This window comes from Canis aureus, chromosome 19 (genome assembly GCF_053574225.1).
Source record: "Canis aureus isolate CA01 chromosome 19, VMU_Caureus_v.1.0, whole genome shotgun sequence".
Classification (NCBI taxonomy): domain Eukaryota; kingdom Metazoa; phylum Chordata; class Mammalia; order Carnivora; family Canidae; genus Canis; species Canis aureus.
Window position 1 is genome coordinate 14,658,785 of NC_135629.1, and position 13,231 is coordinate 14,672,015.

The following is a 13,231-nucleotide window of genomic DNA, read 5'->3' on the forward strand; positions in this document are numbered from 1 at the left end:
ATGTGTTCAACCTAGAGTTCATAGTGATAGCTGGCATAATTGTATGTGCCCATCCAAGCAATCTTCCCAAGCAGGGCTATTGAGGGTTGAATTTTATACCCCCCAAAATCATATAATGGAACCTAACCTCCCAGTACCTCAAAATGTTGCTGTATTTGGAGATAGGGCCTCTAAAGAGGTTATCAAATTAAAGTGAGATTATTAGGGTAGGACTAGAGTCCATCTAAAAAGACGAGATTGGGACATAGACACACGAAGAGGGAAGACCACATGCCTAAGTGCCCAATCCTTGATGCAGAAGTTGGACATATATTTACTCATTATTTCATTGGGGAGAAGAGGAGAAAACAACAAACAAGATGCTGGAGATTCATTAGTGAATAAGGACAATGTGGTTCCTCCTCCTGTATTTTCAAGTAGTGCATAAAGTTAACAGCTTTCACGATTGCTAAGGAGGAGAAAACAGGCCGATGAGAGAAGATGTAATAAGCTGACCAAACTTAATCTGAGGGTTTGTGGAAGCCTTGTGTAAGGAAGCTGCAAGGAGAGAGTGAGGATTAAGTAAGGAAAGGAGGGGGTATTCTAGGAGAGGAGGGTGGTGTGTGAAGGTGGAAAGGTTTGACCAAGGATCTAAAAGGCAGTATAGTGTGACCGCACTGCTGAGGCAAGAAGCAGGAATGTGAAAATTGAAGCTAGTGAGTTAGAAAAGATGAGCAGCTCAATTATTTTTATAAGAGGAAGAATCCAAGACAAGGGTTGGGATTGAATCATCCAACCCATCCGGCTGTGACTGCAGGCTATTCTAGACCCTATCATTCATTCTTTAATCTATCTCCAAGAGGAATAGCCAGGGGATGCTCAAGCCAACTACATCCAGTTCTTTAGAATTCATGGAGAGAACTTTTGCTCTGGATTTTTCTTTTCATATTCCCTGGGGAACTGGCTGGGACATCTTAAAAGAAAACTTAAAAATTAGGAACCTGCCTCCATTCTTCTAGGTTTAACTTGAAGTTCTCTTCACTCCCCAAAATATACATTGCCTATGAAGAAGGAAACTCAAATGAGAGGGTTTGGGAGTAATTGCAGAAATATTAGACAGCTTTGCTTTGAGAAATGAGAAATGGAGAGGGAAAATATCAGTTTAAAAGGTTCTTCTTTCAGCCAACTTTGATTTGTCCTTTCCTCACCCCTGCCATGGTTGCATAGTACAGAGGTAGATGTCTGTCTGCACTCTGCCTCTACAGTTTTCTGACCCTATTTATTAAGGTCTAGCATTTTTGTGGTGACTGCATGGCTTTTTTCCATTCCTCCCTTAGAGTCATTACTCTTCCCAAAACACCTCCCCAGTGGGGCCATTGGTAGTTATGGAATGTGAGGGAGATTGTTTATGACTTCTTGCTAGTCTTTAAAGTGCAAGGTTTTCTGGGAAAACCAAACCAAAACAAAAAGGATGACTATTGTTTTGAACAAAGCTTTCAGACTTTGAGGATTGGGAAAGTGTATTTCACTAACCTATAAAGAATATGTACTTACGTACATAGGGAGTATTTGAAGCTACCATACCCACCGACAATGTGAACTGTTGTGTTGTGTGTTCAGAATAGCACCTGTTGTGTGTTCAGAATAGCAGCTAACCACAATCTCAACACTCTCGGCTCACCATGAGTGGCTCAGCCCAAGCTGATGTCCTGGGTTGCAGGATTTCCACAAACTTGGATTGAAGTTAGGGGAAAATTTCCCAAGGCCTCAGTACCGAAGAAAAAAAAAAAGAAATGCTATCCATTTCTCAAATCAAGCAAATGCTGGCTTGCTCTCTGCAGTGGTCTAAAAATCTATTACCAAACAAAAAAAATCTAACTAGAAAGATGAATCTGCTTCTAGCAAAAACTTGTTATTCACTCCAAAGTCAAAGTTATGAATGACTTCATTCATTCAATAAACCTCTATTGACTTTTGGATTGTCCAGTGTTTTTTCATTGTCTACAAAACTGCTTGTCTCAATTTATGTTCCTAATGGGAAGCTAACTATAACTTACATTGTCTGTCTGGGGAAATAGAATGGAATGAAGAGATCTGTAGAGTGGTTATTTGGATCTTTGTGCAGAAAGAGACTAATAATTCACAGGGTGGGTTGGTGGATTCTGAAAACAGGCTTGGAAATATCTCTCAATGATAAAAAAGCCATTAAGTATCATGTCCACCAGTATAGTTGTTAAAAACAGAATTAGGGAAAAAATACCTTTTGCATACTAATCTCTTCTTGTACCATGAATTTCTATTCTCAGGAATTAATCTAATTAAAAATCCAAAGGAAATCCTGTAGGAATAGATTCTACATTCAGAAGTATTTTGTATTAGGTTACATTCCAATGTCTTTGATTTGTTTTACTTTTGGGAACAAAGAGGGTGCAGTGTGTGAGTTTGGGAGTAGATGCATCAAAGTATGGCTTGTCCTTTATTTCTATTCCCAGTGCAAGGTCTTGTTATACTACTAAAAAATCAGATTTTTTTTTCCTAAGTAAGTGAACCAGAAATATTGGTATTTAGTAGGCACAGGAGCAAGTTGAACAGAGGATTGGTTTGTGCTTTAGAACCTCACATCATCAGTTTCCATTTTCTAACCATATACTTCCTATTTCTTGGATACCACAGACACCAAAGGCAACCTATAGTGACAGCAGGCTACTGACTGGGGTAGACATAAGAAATTTGGGCAATGTCTCATCCGTTTAAAACTTTAGTTTTATGTATTCTACAGCTGATATTCCACATTGAGGCCCCAGGGCTTGGAGGTTTATCAAGCTGCTCTTGCAAGCTTGTTTTATCTCACCAGGGAGGTAATTCCCCAAGGATGACGTTGAATGGTTAAAAAAAAAATTAGGGGCACCTGGGTGGCTCAGTGGTTGAGCTTCTGCTTTAGGCTCAGGTTATGATCCCGAGGTCCTGGGATCCAGTCCCACATTGGGTTCCCCACAGGGAGCCTTTTTCTCCCTCTGCCTGTCTCTGCCTCTCTGTGTGTCCCTCATGAATTGGTAAATAAAAATCTTAAAAAAAAATTAAATAGGGAGCAAAGCTCTTTCTGGGATGCATAGCTTCCTTGTATTACTCCCTCTTCCTCTCATCTTTGCATAAAAACTTGCTATAACTTCTCTCCTACCTCAACTTCCTGTGTGGTTCCTTTTTCCCATCACAGAAATGCCTCCAGACTCTCCAGATTCTCTGGGAAGCTTTCTTCCATGTTCTCGGAACCTCTGTAATCAGGGGGATTTGCCCCCTCTGCCTAAGATGCCTTCCCTCTGGACGTTGACTTGGTGAACACTCACCTCATTTTTTAATTCTGAGCTTAAATTGTGAGATTTGAAGTTTGAGTTCTCGACTTGACCCGGGGTTCTTCTTCCTTGTGGTTTTGTGCCACCATTTCATCGTTTTGGTGGCATTTCTCATACTGGGTGGTCATTTATATGGACATCCGTCTTCCTCTGTGACCTGGAGAGCATGAGCACAGTAGGCTCATTTTCATGCCCCTAGTGCTTGACGTACAAAAGATAAAATCCCCTGAAAAGAAGAAATTTTCAATACTGGAATTCTATGGAGTAGATGATTATACAGACTTTAACATCATGCTTTCCAAGAATCTTTAATAATATGGAAAAAATGATTTTTTTGTGTGTATAACAGAAAAAACCCACTATACAAAACTATATACACCAGGATACTAATTCTATATTCATAAAGACATATATTTTTATAATTACATGTATATATACATATATAACTATATGCACAGAGGGATAAAAGATCAGAAGAACACCAAAATTTCAATTTTTTTAGAATTGTGGAATTATGTGCTATTTTTTCCTAATACATACTTTTCTCCAGATTCTCTAGAGTGAACATACATTAGTGTTAGAAGTAAAAAAAAAAATAGCATTTCAAAATGAATGGCAGATAGGAACTATCTTCTGGTGTGGGGGAAGGGAATACACCTAACCGGTTAGAATAAAATTAGGGGAAATCAAGCATTGTTTTAAGTGTGTGATCTTCTAACAACAAGGAAAATAATATGGGAGCATATATTTTAGTTAAGAGTCATAGTGTCTTTCCTTTCACAGTTTCGTCAGTAGAATGGGAGATACTTAAACCAATTTGTCTCTTAGAAGATAGAGAGTAATAGATTTTTTTAATTAAGGGCTATTGAGATCACAGAGATATGGGATTAGGTGTAAAACTCCCCACTTTAACAGCTCTCAAGTGAGTATGTCCTCCCTGCACCCCATACCCTGGAATAATTTACAGGAAAGTTAAGATTAGATTACATAGGGAATCGGAACAAGCCTTTGCTCTGAATAATGTGGTATAGCTTTAAAAAACAGGTCAGACAAATTATTAAAATGTATGACTAACTTTAAGGGTTACAAAAGAAAAAGAGGCAGCATTTTTCCTCTTAAGCCTGTAGCATTAATTCCATGTTAACAAACCTTTTGTGGGAAGGTCCAGGAGAGATCCAACATGGGTCAGGAAACCTACTCTTTTTCTTGCTCCCCACTCTCAGGAAAGAACTAAACCAATCAAGCAAATGGGATGCAGAGCCCAGTACTGAGAGCTTCTTTAACTAGAAGAAAGTTTAGTGGCTAGTCTTGCATTTTGGATTCTGACAGCCAGGGTTGAAACCTGGGCTTCAGCACTAATGACTGGTGAACTGAAACTCAGCTTCTCCATGTGAAAAATGGAGATCTACTTGCTCATCAAGTTATTCAAGGTTCCATGAGATAACACAGGTCAAGTGCTTAGCACATCTGGAATATGCCAAGTGTTTCACATAGAGCGATATATGGTATCTACTCAGACTTCCACCTTGCCCCACCATTTTTAAACAATTTTCTTCTTCTGCAGCTTCACTGTCTTCCATTTGTTTATATGCAGATGTTGTCACAAACTTTGAATAGTTGTCCTTTAATTTTAGTCTCTTTGGCTTGCTGTTGTTTCCATGTATTTATCTCAGGTTTGGACCTTTAATTAGATGCCTGTAACTCGGAGGCCCACTGCTGGGCATTATTTTCCTTTCCTCCTTTTTTTTCCTTTTGTCTCAAGTGCCAAACTGACTTTTGGGCTATGTGTTCTACATGCCTGATCCAGATTTAGCTTGCAGACCATTTTATTTTTTACAGACCATTTTATAAAGGAATCCCTGTCTCAGTCATATAGACTCCTGAGTTAACATTCTGCTCTTACCAGCATCTCTGAGGCTGGGTCCCCTTTTTTTTTCTTTTTTTCTTTCTTTCTTTCTTTCTTTCTTTCTTTCTTTCTTTCTTTCTTTCTTTCTTTCTTTCTTTTTTCTTTCTTTCCTTTTCTTTCTTTTTTTTTTATCATTCTCTAATGTAAGGATGATAGGACTCACCTGGGGCAATCAAGAGGATTAAATGTAAATGATCTAGGTGAAGCTCCTAGAAAAGAGCCATATACAGTGTTTTCCCTCCATATTCCTTCAGAAGTCACTATGGTAAGTGGTTTGTTGCCTCCCCCCCAACCCTGTTTCCTGTTTATATTAGTGAGACATGCTAACAAGATGACTGATACATTAAAATATTACTTAATTCAGGACAGCCCCCTTATTAGGAATTCATGATCATTCTGTCAGGGCCCAGGCTGAAATTTACCTTGTCATTTTAATCCTATGGGAGGAAGAGGAACACCAAGGAGAAAAGGAGAAAGGGCAATGTCTGACCCACACTGTACCGGAGCTACTTTAGTGAGGTGCAGGAGACTGGTTTTGCTTCATCAAAAGTAGTATATAACTGACAATGGGATATGTTGGGGGAGGCTATTGCGTTTATTAAAAACAAAACAAACAAAAAAAAAAAACCTTTTTAATGTCCCATGGCTTCCAGATGGACTCATTTGAGGGAACAGTTTCCTGTGTATAAGTATCCCACAAACTCCATGAACATGGTGATTCTACAAGTCATTTGTTTCCAGGTGTGTCAGATGCTGCCCTTACAACTGCCCAATTACATGAACTTCACATTTCCCCACAGGTGCTTTTGAGCTAAACATGAAATTTGTCAGGTTTTTTTTTTTTTTTTTTCACATTGCCTTCCCTGGTTTACTGCTAAGGAAAAGAATGAGCTTGGAATCTCCTCCACAAAATCTTTAAAACTTTAATTTTCTGAGCAGGTAACAGGAGAGTATAGGGAGAATTGAAGATTTGAATTAAAATTTAGCCTGCCATAAACAGTTTTGAGGCGAAGCTCACAGATCCCCAGCACATAAAGCTTCTTAAGGGGGAAGAGATAAGTGCATTTTAGACATAAAATGTCCTCTCCCATTAGCTCTCTTTGGTGTACTTACTGTCTTTCCCACATGTCCTGTGACCTCCAGCCTCTGCCCTTTCACAGATGCTCCTCTCTCCACTTTTTAGAAGGCTGCTGGGCAGAGAAGAAACTGGAAGTGAAGGGCCCCAGTGTAGTCACCCTCCTATGGAGCTTTTTGGTGTCAGGCAAATGACTACTCCTATGGGCCTTAGTTTCCTTATCTGTAAATTGGAAAGAATAATACCCAGTTCATTTGAACTGTTTTGGGGGTCAAGTTAAATCTTCAACTTCTCAGGATCTATAGGATGGAATAATACCGAGACATACCATGGTAAAAGGCTATGGGAAATGCTGTGTACTTTATATTAGTGCCATCAAGTCTCTGAGGAATTCTACAAAATAAAACAAACAAAACTCCCACTCATTTAGTTCCATTAACCTGTGCTGGGCAATGCCGAACCAAGTTCAGAAATAATGAGTTCCACTGTCATCTTATTTTTACCATGGGCCCTAAGTTTCTGACTTAGGGTTTGCAGAACAAGGGCTGATCCTTCTCTCCAAAGTTATGTGGGGGCAGGAGGAGAGAGAAATCATACCTGAGTCCTGCAGAGATTTTTAGACCAAGATTATTCTACAGCTCTGGAGGGTGATTCTAAAACTCATCTTTATAGAAATATTTTACCTCCAGTTAACAATGAATAATAATAATAAAGTCTATTTGCAACCAGGGTAAGAGTGAAAGGACTGAGGTAAAGAAAACATTTTCAGTTGTAGTTAGAATGCATCAGAAGTAGTTAAATTCCCCTTTCCAATGACTAGTAAAGCAGAAAGTATGGTTTTCCTGGCAGAGTGCTACAGATACAAAATATTTTTCTTCCTCCATTAATAAAAAACAGCAAGGAAGAAAAGAAAATGCTTTGGAAGATGAATGCAGAGATTAAAAAAAAGAAAATGGCAGGTAGAGTTGATCGTGGGGTTTTCAGCAAATGAATGAATGAATGAATGAGTAGAAAACCACATAAGAGAAAATAATGGACTTTAGTAGTGTTTGTTTGCTAAAGAATGGGGTTGTTTCCTTTTTGCTAAACTAAACCCACAGCCAAATTAGAAAAAATGATATTCAAACATTGCATTTGTTTTTATATCCATGGCATCAGTTCAATATGTCATTAATTAAACAGGCAAATTTGAGAATGCCTGTTTTAAGAAACACCTCCAAAAATAACCTCGTAAAATCAGGTTAGAAATACATTGTATGTCCTGAGGGCAGCAGGAAGCCAAAGGGAAATATGAAATTAGCAAGTGACCTGTAATAGTCACTTCACTGGTCAAGGTGATATAACCTTCATTATCAATGAGGAACTACTTTGATGCCTAATTTCACTGGCTGTCTAACTTATCAAATTGAATTAAGCACAAATGAAGAAATACTTGGCTAGGGAAAAAAGTACCATGCCATTTTGCTTTCTATCAGCTGAAAACCAACCCAATTAGCACAGACAAGGAAAAATAAGCTCAAAATATTTTATTGGAGGAGTAAAAGTTAAAAGGGACTGTTTCCCCCAAACTAGCCTGGCAAAAGGTAGTTGACAAAAACACTTGAATTCCCTGGTGCTTGCTATGTAACCAGAATAGAGAAATGGTTGTTTTCCTTCATTTATTCCACTAGTATTTGAGTGATGACTATGTGCCAGGTTCAAATCATTGCTTCATAGGATTAACAATGCTTCCTCTTTTCTCCTTGCTCTAGGCCTAATGCTTTGGTGCCACTCCCCTTCTTTGCTTGCAGAATTACCAGGGGTTTGTTAGATGGTGTATTACTATCTGTAGACATTTGAAGACAAGAATCACCCAAAAGGAAACTTCCCCATGGTTGCATTCAAAGCAATTTCAATTCTTTGGGTTTCCTACATGTACTTGGTAATGTCAACAATGGAGAAGCTTTCCTGACCCTCCAGTTCTGCCCTTGTGCTGAATTTTGTCCTGAGTAAATGAGAATTTGAGGATATAATGCATTTTTGAAGCGAGATCACTAGAGGTTGTTGAGAACTGTGAGAGACAAGCTCTGCACAGGAGTCTAGAGAGCCACAGGATCCAGAGCAAAAGATAAGAGTGCAGTTCTCAGTGGGCAGGAGAGTCTGACCAGGGCAAGTTACAATTCTTCTCTGGGTATTAGTTTTTCTCACCAAGAAATGAAGGCTGTGGGAAGAGATGCTTCTACTTCATACACTTGTTTTGCTGCTGCAGCTTATTTGCTTTAGCATATGAAAAAAACTTTTCCCCTTTAGAAATGGGGAAAAAATGATCTTTTTTTTTTCCTAAATGATTCATGAAACAAGGAATTTTACAAAGAAAGAAATCCTTTCAGTTTGCCTCACCTGCATGTTCTTTCTGCTTCCTTCTTGCTTTTGCTCAGCTGGCACCTGCTAGCACTCAGTCTCCTTTTACAGTCTTATCATTCTTGGTGTGACGGCACGTCCCTGGCAGCAGGTGCCATCTGGAGAAGCTTTTCTTTATTTCTCTGTATTATTAATCTGCATGTTCAAATGGTTCCTTGTTCTTCTAACTACATCTTCAATTCTCCCCCCACTTTCCCCAACACACATACTTTGTGGAACTGACCTTCTACCTAAATCTAGCTTTTTTTCTGTCCTAAATGTCATACATACATTTCCCAGTAAACATTTAATTCTGCCAAACTGTCTCTATATATTTGGCTGAAAAATGCCAAATGTACAGAAGTTGTTCAGTTTTCTATTAACCATTTACTTGTCTCAGCAGATATCTCTACATGGATATATGGGCTAATATGGGTCTAGCATATAGAAAGCCATTAAAAAAAGGAGTAACATATATCTTGGGATACTGCATAGCTGTATGTTTTAGACTTTGATGGAGAGTGTGGATACTACTAAAGAAATTCAGATTTTAACAAAACCCTTACAGAAAAGGAATGTGACATATCTATCTCTTTATCAATGTGTCTATCTCTATTTTTAAACCATATTTATGTATGGGATACAGTAATATGCTTTTGTTCATAAGAATGTTACCCTCCATTAGGTCTGATTGGTAATATTTAAAATATAGAAATAATTTTCATTAAAATATCTTCACTAAAATAGATATTTTATTTGAATATAAAAAGAATTCAAAACTTTTTTGGGCCTAGTTTTAAAAAGCATCATGCTTTAGTTGATTTATTTTGGTGGTTGTTTTAGGGATGTGAAATATATCACCACTGCAACTAGCAAGAACTATAAATGATACATTATTGCAAGTGTTCTAAAAAATCAGAACAAAACTAATTTATTATAGTTCTGTCTTCATTAAACACCACATGTTGGTGAGTTAAACACAACAAAATTGTCTTTTCTTTTAAAAGTGTCTACTAAAGATAAAAAGAATAAGGTAACAATTAACATGTAGTTTGTTACATTAAAAAATCTGATATACATATTTCTATTGCCTGTTAGCTTGTTCTAAGCCTCTTTAACTATTACAAAAAAAGAAAAGTCATTGTTCAAAGGCAAACATTCAATTCAGTTGATACAACATTACAGTACAGTCAACTAACATCATTCAATAAGGTAACAAGTCTAGTCTTAGCTTCTTGAGTTAAAAGTCTGTAGACCAGATTGCTACAAAAGGTTCAATGCTGCTTCACACTGTATGTTAGCTTTTTGGAGGACATGATACTTTCTACTGATGGCTTCAGAAGAAGGGGTAAAAGCACAGGGGAACCCCAACCTCTCATTAATCATTTTATTGAGCATTTTAGTTAGATCAGCATTATTGAGTTTAGCACAACAACTAAAACAAAATAATAATAATAATAATATAATAATAATAATCATAATAATGATAAGAATAAAAACCAAACACAAACTGGAAGCCTAGAGATGCTGCCAGCCGTGTCAAACCCTTGCGATACGCTATACTAAAAAAATTTGAAATATCCACCCGTCCTCTCCACTCTGCCACAAACTAGCAAAGTCAAAAATACAAAAGTCTTCAACTTGTTACTTTTGCAGAATAAAGCAAAAACGTCTTTGTGCTCCTTACTACCAGAAGCAAAATATCCACTGAGTTACCACATGTAATAGCTTCTGGATGTGTCAACCTGGGTTGGCTTGGTGTCTGCAGAACCATCTTTGTCTTTCTCGCTGTCACCTTCCCAGAGGTTAATGAGTGGTGGGTACAGCTCATTTAGCGGGATTGAAGAAGTTTTTTGCATATACTTTTTTAATGAATGGTGGTAGTTTTTTCTCTTAAACCTTTTAGCAATGTACACAGCAATGGACGCAAGGCTAATGACGGCAAACATGGATCCCATTACTGCAGCAAGGGCTGTACTTGTTTCTTGATCAGAAATGTCCAGTGCAAAGGCGGCATTTTTAGTTGTGACGTTAACACATGATTTTTGAGTCTGTTGATGAATATTAGACACTGTGAGACACACTTCATAATCTGTGGAAGGCTGCAAATGTGTTAGGTTGTACTCATGAACATCTACTGGGACCCTGGCAGTATATGTTATGTGAGGATTGTCAATTTTCATGGTGGCAGATGACCATTTTAAGTTTGAGGTCATGACATTGGAATTAACTTTCCAGGACACTAAAATAGAATGAGATTCGGTCTGCTTTACATATATTTTCAGCACCTGGGTACCATCCAGAAGGGTTCCATTAACCTTAATTGTTACCACACGTGTGTCGGCCCCTTCCACGTTCTGGGCAACACAAGTGTATCTTCCTGAGTCTTCAATTTGTATGTTAGATATTTCTAAAGTACCTTCACTACTTAGCTTGTATTTATCTGAAAGTGTATCCACAGTTATCTTATTTCCAAGAGGAGTGACCCAGTAAATTTCAGGTTCTGGCTCAGCCATGGCCCTACAGTCTAGGAAAACTGTTGTGCCAATATCCATGTTTAAATGATTTGGAAATGTGTCATGAGATATCATTGGGAGACACTGTTCACTTGAATCCTGGATTAAAACTTCCTTTACCTGCTGCCCTCTATATTCAGGAGGCATGGCACAGAACATGGACAAAGGCTCCATGAAACGGATGTTGGTCTTGTTGGAGTTAATCCAATGGATGACACAATCACACCTCAGGGGATTGCTGTGGATACTGATCTCACGAAGATTGGGAAGAGACTCTACTGTCTTTTGGTAAACGGCATTCAAGGCATTATTGTTCAACATTAAGCTTTCCAGGGCAGGAACACTTCGAAAAGCCAAACGGTGGATATAAGATAATTTGGGGTTATTGGTGGCTTCTAACTTTGTGAGTTCAGGCAAGTTATCAAGGGCATAGCGATCCACAGAAACAAGTTCCCCCATATTGTTGATTCCCAGTTCTTTTAGCCGGAGCATATTTTTGAAATCCCCTTCTTGGATTTTGTGAATAGGGTTTTTGTTGAGGTCTAAGAATTTTAAATTTGGAACCTTTTGCAAGGCAAGTTGAGGGACTTTGACCAGCTTGTTGTCATAAAAGGACAGGCTTTCAAGGCTATCCAAGCCCACCAAGGCATTTCCAGGAATATCAGTGAGATACATTCCTGCCAAAACCAGGCTTCTCAAATTTGAGAGGGGTTTAAAGTTCATATCTAGAATTCCAATCACAGGGTTTTCCCCAATCATGAGAATTTCCAGGTTAGGTGTTGAATCAAACCAGCGGCTATCGATAACTTTCAATTTATTGGAGTTCAAGTGGAGCCTTAAAAGATTTTTTAAGCCTGAAAAAGCATTAGCAGAAATAGTGCTAATCTGGTTATGGTTGATATAGAGTTCTTGAAGGTTGCTAAGGTCTTGCAGACAGTAATCAGTCATTTCTGTAATCTGATTTTCCTCCAAATGTAAAGTAGTGAGTTGGGTCAGGTTTGCCAGCCCTACCTCCTTAATATTTGTAAAGTTGTTTTGGGAGAAATCTAGCTCAGTCAAGTTGAAAAGCTGCTGGAGCTCATCCACAGTCTTTGCGATGTTATTGCTCTGTAAGAGAAGCACTTGAGTGTCACTAGAAAGGTTGCTGGGAATCCTTGTTAAGCGGAGATCATTGCAATCAACAGTAGTGGCTTCTCTGTATGTGGACTGTGGGGTAAACCAGGGCCTAATTTCACATACACAGAGTTGTGGACACTCACTATTTTGTAGGGAAGACACAGTTAATGAAGTCATTAGCAAGCCCAGCACCAGTTGGCAAGCTGCTAAAACAAAGCTCATCCTAGCCATGCTGGGATGAGCCAAGCTCAACTCCTGACACTCCAAAGTTTCAACAAAAGGTGAACACTATATAGTGGTATATAGGACAGCAAGCAGAAAATGTAAACATCCAGGCAAAGTCTTGGTTGAGATGTGTATAATTCCGGAGTCCGAAGGGATGGTTTTCAGGAGTTTTCAAAGGTAGGAATGAATTGGGAGTCTTTTAACTGTGTCTCTCAACTCCAGGCATGCCCACAGCTCTGTGGTATAAGTTACTTCAGCCAAATCAAAGTCTGGAGATGTGCCTGAAAATTAGATTAGGACAGGAGTTATGTTTTTTCCACATATTTTCTAATATTATAGCCTTTCTGTTGTCTACTAAAAAGGCATAATCACAAATCTATTAACAGAATCTTCAAAGTAACTATACAAGCTTTTAAATTACAATATACTTTCCTATATTCTACTTACTACACTAAAACTACCACTTTTACAATTTAATTGGGTAAAATCATCAAATGCACACAAATACTCACAGTTAATAGGGACACTCAGAAGAACACACAGATGTCATCTCTTTAAAAACAAAGTTATCAGGGCACCTGGGTGGCTCAGTGGTTGAGTGTCTGCCTTCGGCTCTGGGCATGATCCCGGGGTCCTGAGATTGAGTCCTGCATCAGGCTCCCAGTAGGGAGCCTGCTTCTCCCTC

General features: G+C 38.5%; 1 protein-coding gene and 1 long non-coding RNA gene across 27 annotated transcripts in view; one reads left to right on the forward strand and one right to left on the reverse strand.

Moving 5' to 3' along the window:
• The window catches only part of LOC144289678 (uncharacterized), a 623,433-nt gene that overhangs the window by 376,550 nt on the left and 233,652 nt on the right, over positions 1-13,231 (forward strand). The gene's annotated exons all lie outside the window — the stretch shown is intronic.
• LRRN1 (leucine rich repeat neuronal 1) overlaps positions 6,037-13,231 on the reverse strand; it is a 39,466-nt gene continuing 32,271 nt past the window's right edge. For both annotated transcript variants that reach the window (XM_077858009.1, XM_077858010.1), the window contains exon 2: positions 6,037-12,827. In XM_077858009.1, coding sequence (XP_077714135.1) covers positions 10,402-12,552 — 2,151 coding nt within the window. In that variant the 5' untranslated portion in view covers positions 12,553-12,827 and the 3' untranslated portion in view covers positions 6,037-10,401. The remainder of the gene's footprint in view (positions 12,828-13,231) is intronic.